Raw genomic sequence first — 14,465 nt, forward strand, 5'->3', positions numbered from 1 at the left:
ACTACTCATGGGCTGAGGCTGATGTGCTGAGAGGTGTGACACTGCACCCCATATTCTTCAGAGTGATATGACATAATTATAATGTATTTTATGCAAGATAAGTCATGTGAGATGTCATTGGAAAGGTTATGATTTGCTGAATATGATTATTCTATTTGTACATGTATCATTTTTGTATCTGAAGTTATGAATATTTACTATGTTTCTGCATTTCAAATGTAGTTACACCTGGGGAACGCCCGCTAGACAAGATGGTTTCATTCTAGACAGTGGGTGGGGAATGGGCCAATAGGCCTTAGGAGAAGCTTACATCCCACCTGGGGAGCCTTCCTGAGAATGCTACAGACAGCCTCGGAGTAATGGCTGCTAGGACCCTGCAAGGACATGTGATGAGACCACATGTCTCTAGACTCCATCTTGGGATGTCAGTGTTTTTCCACAGACCAGTCTAGGAACCAAGCATTGAAACAAACGGTTCCTGCCATATGCAAAAGCTATATAAGGCAGGGAGTGACATCATCTGGTGTTCTTCGCACCCCACCCAAGAAGACTCCTGGAAACACCTGAGGAACAAAAACTGAACTGGGGGAACGGCTGGACCCAGGCTAAAGGGATTTCTAGCCTGTGAATGGAACACTTGGGGATTCCGAGCTGTAAACAAGTGCAGCTTGCCCCTTAAGAATCTGCAGCCTGCTTGTATCATCTCTTAGGGTGAGTATCTGCTATTCATATCCAATCTATTTAGTATATTAAGTTTAGTTTGTGTTTTTTGTTTATCTGCTAGCTAATCTGCTTTGATCTGTTTGCTATCACTTATAATCACTTTAACTTTAACTTATTTTTGCTTTATCTAAACCAGTGTGTGGTAATCATAATTCAAGGGCAAAAGGCTGTTGCATATTCCTCTCCACACTGATGGAGGGGGCGAATTTTATGAGCTTACGCTGTACAGTTCTCTGTAGATGACAAGATGGCATAATTTTGAGATTATACTCCAGAGGGGGTGCATGCCTGAGACTGGTAGTTGCCCTAGCTGTAGCCTTCCCTGGCAGGGGCTGGTCAAAGAGTCTGCATGTACTGCACCTGGGTGTGTCTCTACCTGTATGTATGCTGGTGAAAGTGCAGGCTGGAGAGGGCTTTGCAGCTTGTCACAGCAGTACAGTATAAAAGGGAGCCCAGGTTGGTGGGTCAGGGGGGTTCAGTGGTACCCCAGTTCCAGGTGGCACCCCAGAAAGAACCCGTCACAGGAGGAATCTCCCCAGCCTGGATCTGATTGGGGTCTCATGGCTTTCTCCATCAGGTACTTCTTTAGCTGAAGTGTTTGTCCCTCTCGGGAGAGGGAAGGAGCAGCAGATCCTGCACTTGGCAGAGATACGTACCTCCCCAAGGCAGTAAAGACAGTGCTCGTGGTCATTGCTGACCGAGGAGCAAGGACAGGAGACATGATTCTTAAACCTCAGAAATCTGGGTATAGTCCTTCTCTCGAGAGTGGGGAAAACTAATCTACACTAACTGTAAAGAGACTACTAAAAACACTAAGAACCATCTACAGTTATATTTACAGATAAGAAAGCTGGTGCTAAGACAGCTTCAGGCACAGAGGATTCCAACTCAGGCCATGAGGCTGTCAGGAGGAACATGGAGAGGTGGACAGTCCGCACTTCCCCTTATACTCTTCGTGCTGAGCTGGAGGATCTTTAGAGAGCAGCTGTGGACCAATGGACACTACTTGCAAGGTTTTCCGGTCTCAGGCACATGGATACCCATGTGTGGAATACAAATAGGGACCAGCGCTCAAAGAAGAAATAATAGCTACAGCGCTGCTTCTTCACAGATGTTAACGTATCTCACAAAGGAGGATAAGTTCCTATGCCCCATTTTGCAGACTGGACAGAGTCTGAGACTCATACAAGGCCACTGAAAAATTCAATGGATAAGCTGGTAACTAATTCCATATCTCTGGCTGCCCAGTCACATGCCTGTAGGTAGAGAGGAAAATACCTCGCTTTCCACTAAACTATTCCTCTCAGCTATTGGCTGGCGCCAATCTAGCCACAAAACAGCCTGTTTGAGTCCAAAGGTTTCCACAAAGCGTCCCCTCTGCACGTGACTGCCTCTCAGGTGCCAGGGCCGGATTTTTAAAGGCATTTAGGCGTCTGGTGGGAAAATCGCACCAGGTGCCTTTCTGCATCTTTAGGCCCAAAACACAAACTACTGAAAGAATGCACTGTAGACAGGAAGGTTTCCACCCAGCCCTAGTGAGCAGCGCTATCAGAGCCTCATTATGAAGTGGACCTGTTCTGCCTCTAATTTGTAATAATAATATTTAACTCTGCATAGACTTTTCACCCATGGCTCTCAGATGTACCGTACAAAGGGAAAGCAAGCACCATCCCAATTTTACAGATAGAGAAACTCAGGCACAGAGAAGTGAAGTGACTTGCCCAAGGAGCCTCCTCATTCATTGCTGGTTTGTGACATTGTTCTCATTCTTCGACTGCAATCTGTGAATAGCCCGTGGTAGTTACTATGTTCTTATAGGACTGATTAGATGGTGCCTCCCCAAGCCCATTGCCTCACAGAACAAAGCTCTGGAAGCTAGGAAAGCAGAGGGCAGTTAAGGCACAAACACAGGGACTTAAAGGATGTTTTATTTTGTGGGAGAATGAAAGTATTCAAAAAAGGAAAAATATTTTTTCATAAACCCTGATACCAGTTTCACAGGATTGGCCTCATGGTGACGAAGTCAAAGTTGTAGAATTCTGGCAGACCCTGATGCCTGGTCCCATTGAATTGTTTCCAGCTGAAAACAGGAAGCCCATCCTCTACAGGTGGGCCATTGACAGCACAGGCTGCAAACACCGAAGCCATATGGAAATCTGCCACCTGTGAAGGACAGGGCAGGATTTTATAGCTAGAGGATACATTGTTCTATCACATTTTAAGTGTTTAAAAACTATGGAGAGGGAGGGCATTGCTCAGGTTGGTCCAAGTGGGTATACGCAGGAGTAAAGGAAAGAAACTGAGCAGAGGAAAACTTATGCTAGTTCAAGCAACATCCCCCCAAACAGAAAGGTTTTTTAAACCAAGCATTGCCCACACCTTAAGAAACCAAGGACCCAAGGTGACTTACAGCCCCATTGATGTAAAGGCAGCCGATCTGCCCCCTGGGGAATACCCCCAGCGTAAGGGTCTCCCCAGCTGGTGGGGAGGGGACATGGCCAAAACAGTGCTGTGCTCCAGCTGTTCTTGGCTGCTGCAATAGCCCCCTGGGGGATTTGGTGAGAAAATACAGGGAGGTACATGTGGTATAAAGCCTCCTAGCCACCTTCCCACTCACATTTCTGCACCACGTGTAACTGCCAGAACGGAGGCCCCTGGGGTCCCTGCTGAGCCCTGCTATCTGACAAAAGTCAGGCAAGCCAGGGAAGAGTGGAAATCCTCAGAACTGGGTCTGCCAAAGATTTCTGATGCTGCCTGTCCTTGCAGCCTCACACACAATCCCGGAAACGGGCTAGCCCTGACAGGCTAAAACACCTTAGACCTTGTCAGTGTTTTAAGGGTTAGTATTAACTTACCTAGCATTTGTACTAAGAACAAAGCTGCCATAAATCCTGCCTGTAAAAATCAGTCCTTTTTACTGAATCATGGGTTAAAACTAAAAGCTACCTGACCTTTGCCAACTTCGTGCTGAGAATAATTATACAGGTTAAGTCTAGAGCAAAATGACTCACTGAAGAGTAAGGCATTAGCAAACACAGGGGTCACTGGGGGTCAGGAGGAAGAAACATTCCTGCATGGTTCCAGGGAACTGGCCACATGGTTTCCATTAATGAGAGCAGACAGCTGCTTGGCAAATTCCCATTCCCTCTGTGCCACCCTGAAAATAAGATCACTGAGGGCTCCAGGGCCTTTGAGTGACAAGTACACTCCTGAGCCCTACCTACTGCCGGGCTTTAATCGAATTTGGGTATGAACCCTTAGTGCCCTAAGGGTGAGCAGTCTCACCACAGCATTCTGCACCTGGATACATAGGATAAGTATGTACCCACGTACCTCGGGTTCCTGCATCCTCCCACCCACAAAACGTATGGCTCACCTCCCTCTGCCATCTGGTTCCACGCCTCTTGCTCCCTGTGTTTAAGTGAGACTGACCTCACCTCCCTCTGCCATCTGGTTCCACCCCTCTTGCTCCCTGTGTTTAAGTGAGACTGACCTCACCCCAGCTAGCACTGACCCTGGCTCTCCCAGTGAAACCTGGAAGAGAAGGACCGGAATGCAGCTGCAGGGAGTGGAGGCAGCAGGAAGGAGATGGGGCCAACCAAGACTCACAGCAGACAGGTGCTTCCCCTCCACCCCACAGCACTCCCTTGTGGCCTCAGGAAACCCTGGCAATTAGCTGCTTTCCAAAGGATTAGCTATTCCCAGATGGTGCAGAGGATCAGAGATCCTAGAGACCACATAACACTGTACAGAGCAGTCAGTTAGGCTGGCAGGGCCCTGGCTAAGTAGGCAAATACAGCAGCCAGTCTCCCATAACCCTGCCCTGCAGATGCTTTTCTTTAATCGCTGGTAAGAAGTGTTGCCCAGGATAGTGTTTTATTCCTGACTCTCCCCCACTGTCGCAGTTTGGGGGACAGAAGGGGCAGACTGGGAACCATCTTCTGCAGAGTATGAAGACTTGGTTGGCAGGTCCAGAGCAGGCGCCCTGCTTTCACTCAGACAGTATGTAAGGCAGGCCATGGGCTCTAGGGGTCTTTACCTTCGAGTCATAGCAGCCTGCTGGCACTGGGAGAGAAGGGTTCAGGTCTTCGCGGCAGCAGATAGTGTTGCACGGATTGAGCTTGGCATAGGGCTCCTTCATGTAGTCTGGGAAATAAATGGGGAAGAGAAAAGAAATCAAGTCAGTCTACTCCCAGGGCCATCCCCAGTAGGGGCTAAGGGCTCCTCCCTTAGAGTCCTGAATGGAATATTCTGCAAGCTGATGCAACCCTACCTGAGAAGTTGTAATGAGAGCAAGCCAACTCGTACAAGAGAATGGGGGAGGGATCAGGAGAGAAAAGGTAGTGAGCAGCTCTGGTCTTAATATTTTAGTCTAGAACAGAAGAAAAAAGTTTACAAAACAAGAAACTAAAAATGAAGATGGCAAGGAGCAAGGTCTAGCAATACCCCCTGCAATTGCAGGAAATCGGGGAGTGGGAGAAAACTATGCCCATCTGATTGCAATAGTGTATTGCTACTCAGGCTAGGTCTACACTGCAGCGGGGGTCCGACCTAAGATACGCAACTTCAGCTACGTGAATACCGTAGCTGAAGTTGCGTATTTTAGGTCGGCTTACCTAGCGGTGAGGACGCGGGAAAGTCGACCGCTGCCGCGCTGCCGCCGACTCCGCTGCCGCCTCCTGCCGAGGTGGATTTCCGGAGTCGACGGCAGAGCGATCAGGGATCGATTTTACCGCGTCTTCACTAGACGCGGTAAGTCGATCCCCAAAAAACCGATTGCATTGAAGCACATTCCTTCTGAGAGGGGAAAGTTAAAGGAGTCTTTTAAAAAGATGTTATGCTAAATCCTCTATGTTAGTATTATAGACACATTGCCTGGTACTTAAGGCTTTGCAAGACCCTTTCCTTGCTCCAACTGTGCTCAAGAACAGTTCTCCCCAGAGAGCCTTAGCAAGTCTCCTAATTCTGTTGGTGCACGGGGTTTAAAAAACAAAAAAAACAAAAAAAGATTTTCAAGTCTTATCTCATACCTAGATTGTAAGCACCTCAGGGCAGGGACTGTCTCTTTGTCCTATGTTTGTACAACACTGAGCACAATGTGGTCCTGAGCCATAACTGGGGCTGCTAGGCAACACCATAATACAAACAATAAATAATAAAAATCAGATCAAAGGAAAACAAATGGGCTTCTTACTGTTATATCTCATTATATACTTCATGGACTCCAAGTCAGTCACTTTCCCTTGGTCCCGTCGGAAGATTTTTGCTCTGGGAGCCAGCTCATAAGAAAAGTCCAAGCCGTATTTCTCAACGTACTTTGCATACCCGCTGAGGTTGTAGATGGTTTCATGGAAAGGGATGTTGTAAGAAGGCCAGTAGCCTGCAAGGGAGACAACCCATTCTGTTGTTTAATTAAACAAACTGTGCACTCGTTTAAAAAAATGTTTCAATTGCTATGTTGCCTTAACAATGCCAGCTAGGGAACAGGAGCTAGATCCAGTCTGACAGCAGCACAACATATCAGTCGCCATTGGGAGCAGGTGAGTTAATTCACAAGTAATTCCACTGGAGAGACGGTGCTAACAGAGTCTCAGGCCTCAGGTTTCCACTTTGAAGGCTTATCCCACAAAGCAAGTTTGAGCCAGTTGCAGGCTAGACTTACAGAAGTATCTTGTGGTGCTTCGAGGGGAGGTCTGAGAGGTTCAGGTCTAAATAGTGCCCACAGGCAGAGCTGACCACCTGTGCACCCTCATGATCTGCTGAAACAGAGGATGCAGCAATAGTGCTCATCCACAGTAACATGTGTCTCCTGCAAGCACATCTTGAAGCCAGTGAGCTTCTTTCTTGAAAGAAAAAATGATTCCTAAAATGAAAAGCCCACCAACCTCGCACACCAAATAGATGCATCAAAGCGGCATGCTGGAAAGTTGAGAAATGTGCCAAAGCACCAAACAAACTCAGAAGTGAGGAAAAAATCATGTGCCAAGGCACTGAACCAACAGGCACCCAAGACATCAGGGATACAATTAAGGCCCTGAAACAACAAGCAGAAAGAGAGGTCACAGCAAAACAAACCATGAAACCAAAGAGGCCAGCAGCCTTCGACTCAAGTAACCCAGAAAGGAGCCACAGAACTAACTGTTATTATAGACCTGACCGGAAAGCAGATCAACAAAAAAGGATACCCAGAGAAACAGGTGAGAGCCAGAGTGGAGAAGGCTAGAAGGTTGTGGTAGCTGATGGTGCATATTGATCAATAAGAGAGAGAAAGGGAATCTTGCACTTGCCACCACCATCATTGCCTCAGCGAGCCCAAAGCCAAAAGACTTAGAGCCAGGAGAGTTCTGTCCTATCTCACATAAGACAAAGGTCAAGACAATCCTGTCATGAAAGTACCTTTAAAGATTAGTGTATCCAACTGAAATTACAGGGAGATTATTAGGTAGGCAGAATGCAATTGTCTGTAGTACAAATAAGTTAGGATGCTCCTAAGTTTGCAAAAAAAATGCCATGGGATCATTCAGGACCATAAATAGACAGGACCTGGCTCTGAAGTGTAATCCTAGGAGAATTAAAACGTGATCCTTTTCTGTCAATTAAAAATGTACAGTAATGTAGTCTTTTCCCCCATGGGGGAAGGGGGAGGTAATGGGATGGCATATGCTGAAATGTGGCACCTAGAGCTACACAGCAACCTTTATCACCAGCCAAGGGCACTGGTTTGCTACTGACAAAGGGAGATTGCCACCTACTGAGTCATCAACACCCAGGGTTTTGCTTGGAGGTCTCTCACCTAAATACTGACTGATGTATCACCCCTTGTTCTGAGGAGTTGGAGTGGGGGAATCTGATTGGTTGATGCTCAAATAATAAGTTGGGGCTCATTAGGCAACTGTTACAAAAATACAAACCAAGCGTTTAGACATATAAAGTTTTGAACTAGTGGCCAATATGTCAAAGCCATGCACTTCTCTGAGTAGGTGATTTGCAGTCTTATGTCTCAATACATACGTGGCACAGAAGTGGGTGTCCTGTATAACTGTACAGCCTGCATTGGCTGACATGACACGTAACTTAGTTGAAGGGAACATCCAGTGTCACATGTTTCTCTGCGCAGTAAAAGAGAGATGTCCTCCGTAGATTAATGCACTTGAGCCATCCTCCAAAGAAGCAGCTGGCAAGATACGGGCAGGCCAGCTTTCAGGCACGTTCATTTCCAAACAGAAGGGAGTTAATTATTATTTAGCAATAAATTCTACAGTTGTACTGTCTCAAAGGAAGGCAAAGAATGCAGATGCCTCTGCATCCCCACCCAGAAAGCACTATATTTAAAAACTACAGCAAAGTAACCCACGTTAAGTTCTCCTCGAGTAAAGCCTCTCCTCACCATTCCCTGCTTTTGCAAGGCTGTAAATCCCACCTACACAGTGCAATGCCCTCATGTACCAGCTCCCGGGTGAGTTTCTGCTCCAGATAGAGGCCTGCCGTTGCTGCAGGCTAGGCCATGCAGAGCGCACAATGAGCACTATGTAGAGCTGGGAGTATGGGGGGAGGCTGGCCCATGCGTAGAGCAGGGACTCTGCTGGGTCTCTAGGAGGAACTTTCTTTTTTACTCTTCCTGATTGTGAAGCAGCAAGGGACTGTACTGAGTGTTGTGTGGGGAGCCAAGGACTGTCTTGTGGTTAATGCACAAGACTCAAGAGTCCAGAAATCTTGGCTCTATTCCTGGCTTTAATACCAACATGCTTTCTGACTGCAGGCAGACAACCTCTTGGGACTCTGTTTTCCCATCTATAAAATGGGGATAATACTTGCCAACCTCGCACAGGTGCTGGAAGGCTTAATTCATTACTATTTGCAAAGTGCTGTGAGATCTTTGGATGGAAGGGGCTATGTAGATGCAAAGTAAGAGGTTCACAATCTCGGTGTCTTACCTGACTCATCTTTGCTCCAGAGGCCAAAGACAGCGGCAGTGGCCAGCAAATCCTTCTGCATTTAAGGCTGGCTAAGAAATTGCATCCTTTTCTCTCAGATATGAACCTCGCCTCAACAATTCGTGTCTTTGTCACCTTAAGGTCTCCATTACTGCTACCTGATGTACCTAGGGCTACCCCTGAAGGTCACCTAGGAGCTTAAGCTAGTACAAACACAGCTGCCTGACTTTTGAGTAGGACAGGGAGGTTAGAGCATATTGCCCCTTTGCTCTGAGCTCGGCACTGGCTGCCAGTTCACTTGTAACTAAAACTCAAGGTGCTTGTTGCTATCTGGATCTTGGCTTTCAGAGACCGCCTCTCCACCTTTACTCTGCAGCATCACCTGTGTTTTGCGGGAGCACGTCATCTGCCTGTCCCATAGGTGATGCTCAGAGGAGACAAGTGTTGGTTGCAATGGAGAAATACACTTAGAAATGTGTCTAAGCCCAAGTCTGGACAACTTTAATGAACACTGCAAGATTCTCCTCTTTGCTCCAGCTTTCCCTTAAAATAAGTCTTGAGTCCCTTGTCATTCAGCTCACTCGCGCTGCAAGAATGCTTTGAGGACTATTATTTTGATGCTGCAGTGTATATATTGTTCTCTTGACACCACCTTTCATTGTTGAGTCTCTTCTTTCCAGAACTTTTGCTTGTCCAATCTTTGTGATTTCTTCACTGCTTTGGGCAACTACAACACTTATTTTTCCACTTTCCCATCAATCTTGGCTTGTTTACACTTTTCCTGTAACGTTCTTGTTTCATGGCATGTCCAGTTTTTCCTTGTTTGTTTACGTCTTCCAATAACTTCCTCCACTGTATTTTGTATCACTTCCTTGAATATTTCCCATTCAGTCTGTAGTGAGATTTCTTCATCAAACACAAATTAATGAAACGCCTCGCAAGCATCAACTTGTACGCCTCTCTCACATAGCCAGCTTTATCAAGATCAAATGTGGCTCCAGTTACACCCCTCTGTTTCTTGGATTTTAACTTACTACTAATTTTTCCCCTTAGTCATTCATGATCACAGCCACATCCTGCACCTCTATAGACTAACATTCAAAGGTGCCCTTTTATGCATTTTACGGATAATAATGTGGTCAGTCTGGTTTTTAGTTTGACCATCTGCTGAATTGCACATAATCTTGTGCATATCTTCAGGAAAAAAACAAGTACCAGCAATAATCAGATTGTGTATCTCACAGCAAGTTCGTTTGCCATCCTGATACCATGTGGTCCCAACTTTATTAATTTGCTTACCATGTCCACTACTAACCTTTGCATTCATATTTCCCATTATAAAAATCATATCATGATCAGGAATCTCAACTACAATGCTATCCCCCTGTTGTAACAATCCATCCTTCTCTTCCACTTCTGCTGCTTCTGGTGGTGCATAACAACAGGTTACAGTTATGCATAGTTTATTGTAGGCAGTAGTAAACCTTGCTATGACAATCTGCTCAGACACTGGTTTCCAGCTATTATTTGAAGTAACTATTCTCTTGTGCACTGCTATTGCAACCCCATCCCTATGCTTTGCTTGTCCACCTGAGTGTCCTGAATAAAGGAAAGTATAATGTCCAATTGTGAACTCTCCTGTACCCGGCCAACGTGTCTCCTGTTTGGCAGCAAAGGTAATGTGTAACTTCCTTAAGTCCTCCACTACTAGCTCAGTCTGGCCGGAAGCAAACAGTTCTAACATTCCAGATTGCACTATGTATAATATATTTAGCTGTTAACCAAAATCCATGACCATTTCCATTTGTTAGGCCATATAAATCAGTCTGGCTTGTAGTATTGTTTCTATAACAAATCAATTTCAGATGTAATGGCTTGTTAGCACATTCTACCCTGTGCAGCTCATGGAAGCACAATGTGATAGCCTGCTGGCCTGCTAGGAACAGGCACAATCAGCAGTTCCACCTTACTTGCCCTTCAAGGCTAACAAGCTTGGACCGCTTGGATTTGAAATCAGTTTTCCTTCTCCGAGACAGACTTGCCTAAAGAGGTGAAATGAGCCCTATCTGCCCTGGTCTGAAATCAGAGTTCCCATCTATATACAAAAAGGTTAAATTGTACAGAAACACAATCAAGTCAACGATGCAAGTAGTAAGAAATGCTACCAGTGAACCAACAACAAATATCGAAGAGTTCCTGGAAGTATGGAAGGAGCATTTTGACAAAGTGCTAAACAGTGTAATTTTTCCAGATGCAAGCATTCTAGACATGCCAGAGGAACAGGGCAGAATGGATATAAGCACTGAACCACCACCTGAAAAAGAAATAGAAAGAGCAATGAAGCAGTTAAAAATGGGAACGCTGAAGGAATAGATAACATAACAGCTGAGCTGCTAAAAGCTGGTGGAATAAGTGCTATCAAAGCATTAGAAAAATATATAAGGTCTGGAAGCAGGAGAAAGTACCTGATCATTGGGTAAAGGCAATAGTTGTACCAATCCTGAAGAAAGGAGATCCTGCCAATTTGAATAATTGAAGAGGTATAAGCTTATTATCAGTACTGGAAAAATCATGATGAAAGTAATTGTCAACTGATTGTGGCCAGTTTTAGAAGTAGCAGCAGGCAAGGAACAGTGTAGCTTCATACCAGGCCAAAGTTGAATTGATCCGACACACACTCCAACAGCTGATGGAAAAAAAGCGAGAATGGGGATTAAAGATGTTTGCTCTTTTCATCGACTTCATGAAGAAATTTGATTTGGTTTGGAGGGAAGCATTATGGAAAGTAATAAAATCATATGCAGTTCCAGATAGAATAACTGCAATTATAAAAGTTATGTACGAAGATTCCTGTAGTGCCATAAGAACTGGTGGAAAATTAAGCAACTGGTTCAAGTCAAAGTTTGGTGTAAGACAAGGGGGCATGGAATCACCATCACTTTTCATCATGTTCTTAAATTGGACGTTAAAAATGGTATATAAGTTGGAGGGCATGACGCTCGGTGATCTAAAGTTAAGCTCTTTAGCTCATGCAAACAACACTGTACAACTAGCAGACATGTTTGAATTGAAGATGACACTCTTCACTACCTTGGAAAATTGGTGTAGTCGACTTGAACTTACAATAAATGCCAAGATGATGAAGTGGTTGCATCTTGGAAAAGGGACAATATATAAAGTGTTGAAATGCAGCAGTGGTGAAGTCATAGAACAAGTAAAACCTTATATGTACTGAGGAAGATTGATCAGTGCCAACAGTTCCATCAAGGATGAGGTTAAAAGGACATGCTACAACAGCTACACAGAAGTTGATGAAATTATGGACTGATAAAAACATTGTTTGGCACCAAAATGAATCAAACCAATGTACTAGCAGTATTACACTGTGGTCTGGAAGCAGCTGCGTTAAATGCAACAGACATCAGAAGGCAGCTGGAAGTAACAGAGATGAGAGTTCTTTGGAAGATGGCAGGTTACTGTGGAATGATATTATGACAACTGAAGAAGTTAGAAGGAGCAGGATGTGAAGTGATGGTATAGGATTGGCTGCAATCAGAAAGATTACAATAATGACGACATCTTAGAAGACAAACAGGATGCCAAGGAAAATAACGCAAACACAACCACAGTCAGTCAGACCTGAAGGCTGGCCACCAACTACATGGCAGGAAATCGTATGCAGAGACATGACCAGGCTGGGCTTAATGGAGGGACAGGCCACAGACAGGAATGAATGCCGGTGCTGGACTGCTCCCCAGGCTTTGGGATGAGAAGAAGAAGTGGTGTATGTATTTCAGACTCCAGGAAATGGTTGATTTGTACTGTGCTTGATCCAACATATGCAAAACATGATACTTGGGAAATGGCCATGTTATCAAAGCACGTAATGTAAAATGTTATTTATTCCAACATTTAAACACACAAACATTTTCCCAAAGCAGTAGGTTGTTTAAGCCTCACAATTCATTTCATTTTCCACTCCTGCATATTCTCTCCTCTAAAGCCTCCAATCCTTTTAAACTTAGCCATAAACAACAGCTAAAAAACTTCTTTTAAAAAATTACATGCTTTTAGTTTTCCCAAGTGCTTCTGAATTGCACAATGAAACCATCTTTTGGCTCTGCCTCTACCATTCCCTAAAATCTGCTACATGTGGTACAAGAAACATTCAAATACAGAGTTGATCTTTCTGTTTTTTGCAAAAATTTCAGTTTGTGGGTTGTTTTTGTAAATGCACTAGCCGTGACTTGTTCCTCTTCCTGCTCTGATTTCCTTTACCTCTTTAGTCCTCACTGCACATTTTCTATCTTCCTCTCTCACACCTGCTGTGTGGCCACTCATGGACCACCAGCTTGGATGACACCAGGATTTCCTCAATGACTTCTGATGTTACCCATCACTTTTCAGGCCCTTAACTGACCAGAGCCATTGCTAGCCCTGACAACCTGAGGGGAGGAGCCAATTGGCAGCACTGGATCCACCCTCTCTCAGTTGCTCTTTCTGGTGGGCAGGAAGATAGCCACTGAGATCAGCTGCCTGAAGCTGCTAAACAGAGGGATTCTGGGTTCTGCTCATCTGGAGACAAGGGACAAGCCATGAGTCTATTTGCTTGGCTCTCAGGCAAATGTTTAGGCCAGACCTTAAAAAGGATCCCCCTAGGCCCGGCTTAGGGCAGAACATTCTGTACAAACTATGGGGAGGAGTGACTGCAGATCCTGGAGTGAGGGATAGGTCAGGTCCAAATACAGCCTGACTATAGACAGGCTCTGGGAAGTAGCTATAGGTGGGGGACGAGGCCAGCAGCTTCCCTGACTGTAGCTCAACTGCGTAAGTCAGGAAAGACTTAGGGCTTGGAAACACATAGAACAGCTTAAACCATCCCCAGCCAGCAGACGACCTGAATCAGACTTCCCCAGGTTCTCTTGAACTGAACACATGGTGCAAGTGAATGGCCAGGCCAGGGGGCCTGGAGACAGAAGCATAGTCAGAGAACACACCTTAATCTGGTCCAGAGACAGAGGGACTTGACTAGGAAAAACACAGATCATCAACCAAATGGGCTGGAGGGATAATACTGGGCAGGCAACTGGCCTCACAAATGAGGACTTGGCAGAAGCAGGCCAAAAATGAATGTGCCAAGTACAAGTCCAAAATGCAACTGCACAACAGCAGTTCCAGCTCAGTCTAAGAAAGGCTTGGACCAATCACGCAGGGCAGATGGTCTGGTCCCAGTCACTGATGCATCCTCTGCCATCACCACCTGGCACCGTACTCAGGTATCTGTCACAATCCCAGAGCAAGGGGAAGGAGGAACCACCTCTCTAAAGACCTCTCTCCTGCTACCCCACTTGAGATTAGCTATTAGACTCCTTCATTTCTAGCCCCTCGCAAGAGCCACTGGAGTAGTGATGCTAAGCCCATCCACTCAGCAGCAGGAACAACCAGATGCCATGTAAGTAGCCATGTTTCAGATCCTCAGTGAGGATCTGGGAGAAGCAATTGTCCACAATGGCCAACATCAGATTCACTAGTTGGCAAACTTCACTAACTGCAATGAGCTCCCCCAGTCGGAGGGGACTAATGAGGCCTCAATTTGTTAGTCTGTTCCCAATTAAGCCATTTTGACAAGTGAGAAACATAAGGAGAAAAACCACTTATTTTGCAGCTTCAGCGGATTAGAGGTACACAAAACGTAAGATGGATGAAGAAATTTTATAGATTATTCATGATAAGCATCCCCCCCCAAAAGCATTATTTATATTGTGATAGCACCAAAAATCTTCTAGACTCTTCCATTGAATTAGAGAA

General features: G+C 45.3%; 1 protein-coding gene across 1 annotated transcript in view; it reads right to left on the bottom strand.

Moving 5' to 3' along the window:
- Positions 1-2,646: 2,646 nt before the first annotated feature.
- Positions 2,647-14,465, bottom strand: part of PLBD1 (phospholipase B domain containing 1) — a 51,668-nt gene continuing 39,849 nt past the window's right edge. The window contains exons 9-11 of the mRNA XM_065417412.1: positions 5,918-6,103; positions 4,763-4,869; positions 2,647-2,886 (exon numbers count right to left, since the gene is read on the bottom strand). Of these exons, the coding sequence (XP_065273484.1) occupies positions 2,719-2,886; positions 4,763-4,869; positions 5,918-6,103 (461 nt within the window). The 3' untranslated portion in view covers positions 2,647-2,718. The remainder of the gene's footprint in view (positions 2,887-4,762; positions 4,870-5,917; positions 6,104-14,465) is intronic.

The sequence above is a fragment of the Emys orbicularis genome, chromosome 1 (assembly GCF_028017835.1).
Source record: "Emys orbicularis isolate rEmyOrb1 chromosome 1, rEmyOrb1.hap1, whole genome shotgun sequence".
In the NCBI taxonomy this organism is placed as follows: domain Eukaryota; kingdom Metazoa; phylum Chordata; order Testudines; family Emydidae; genus Emys; species Emys orbicularis.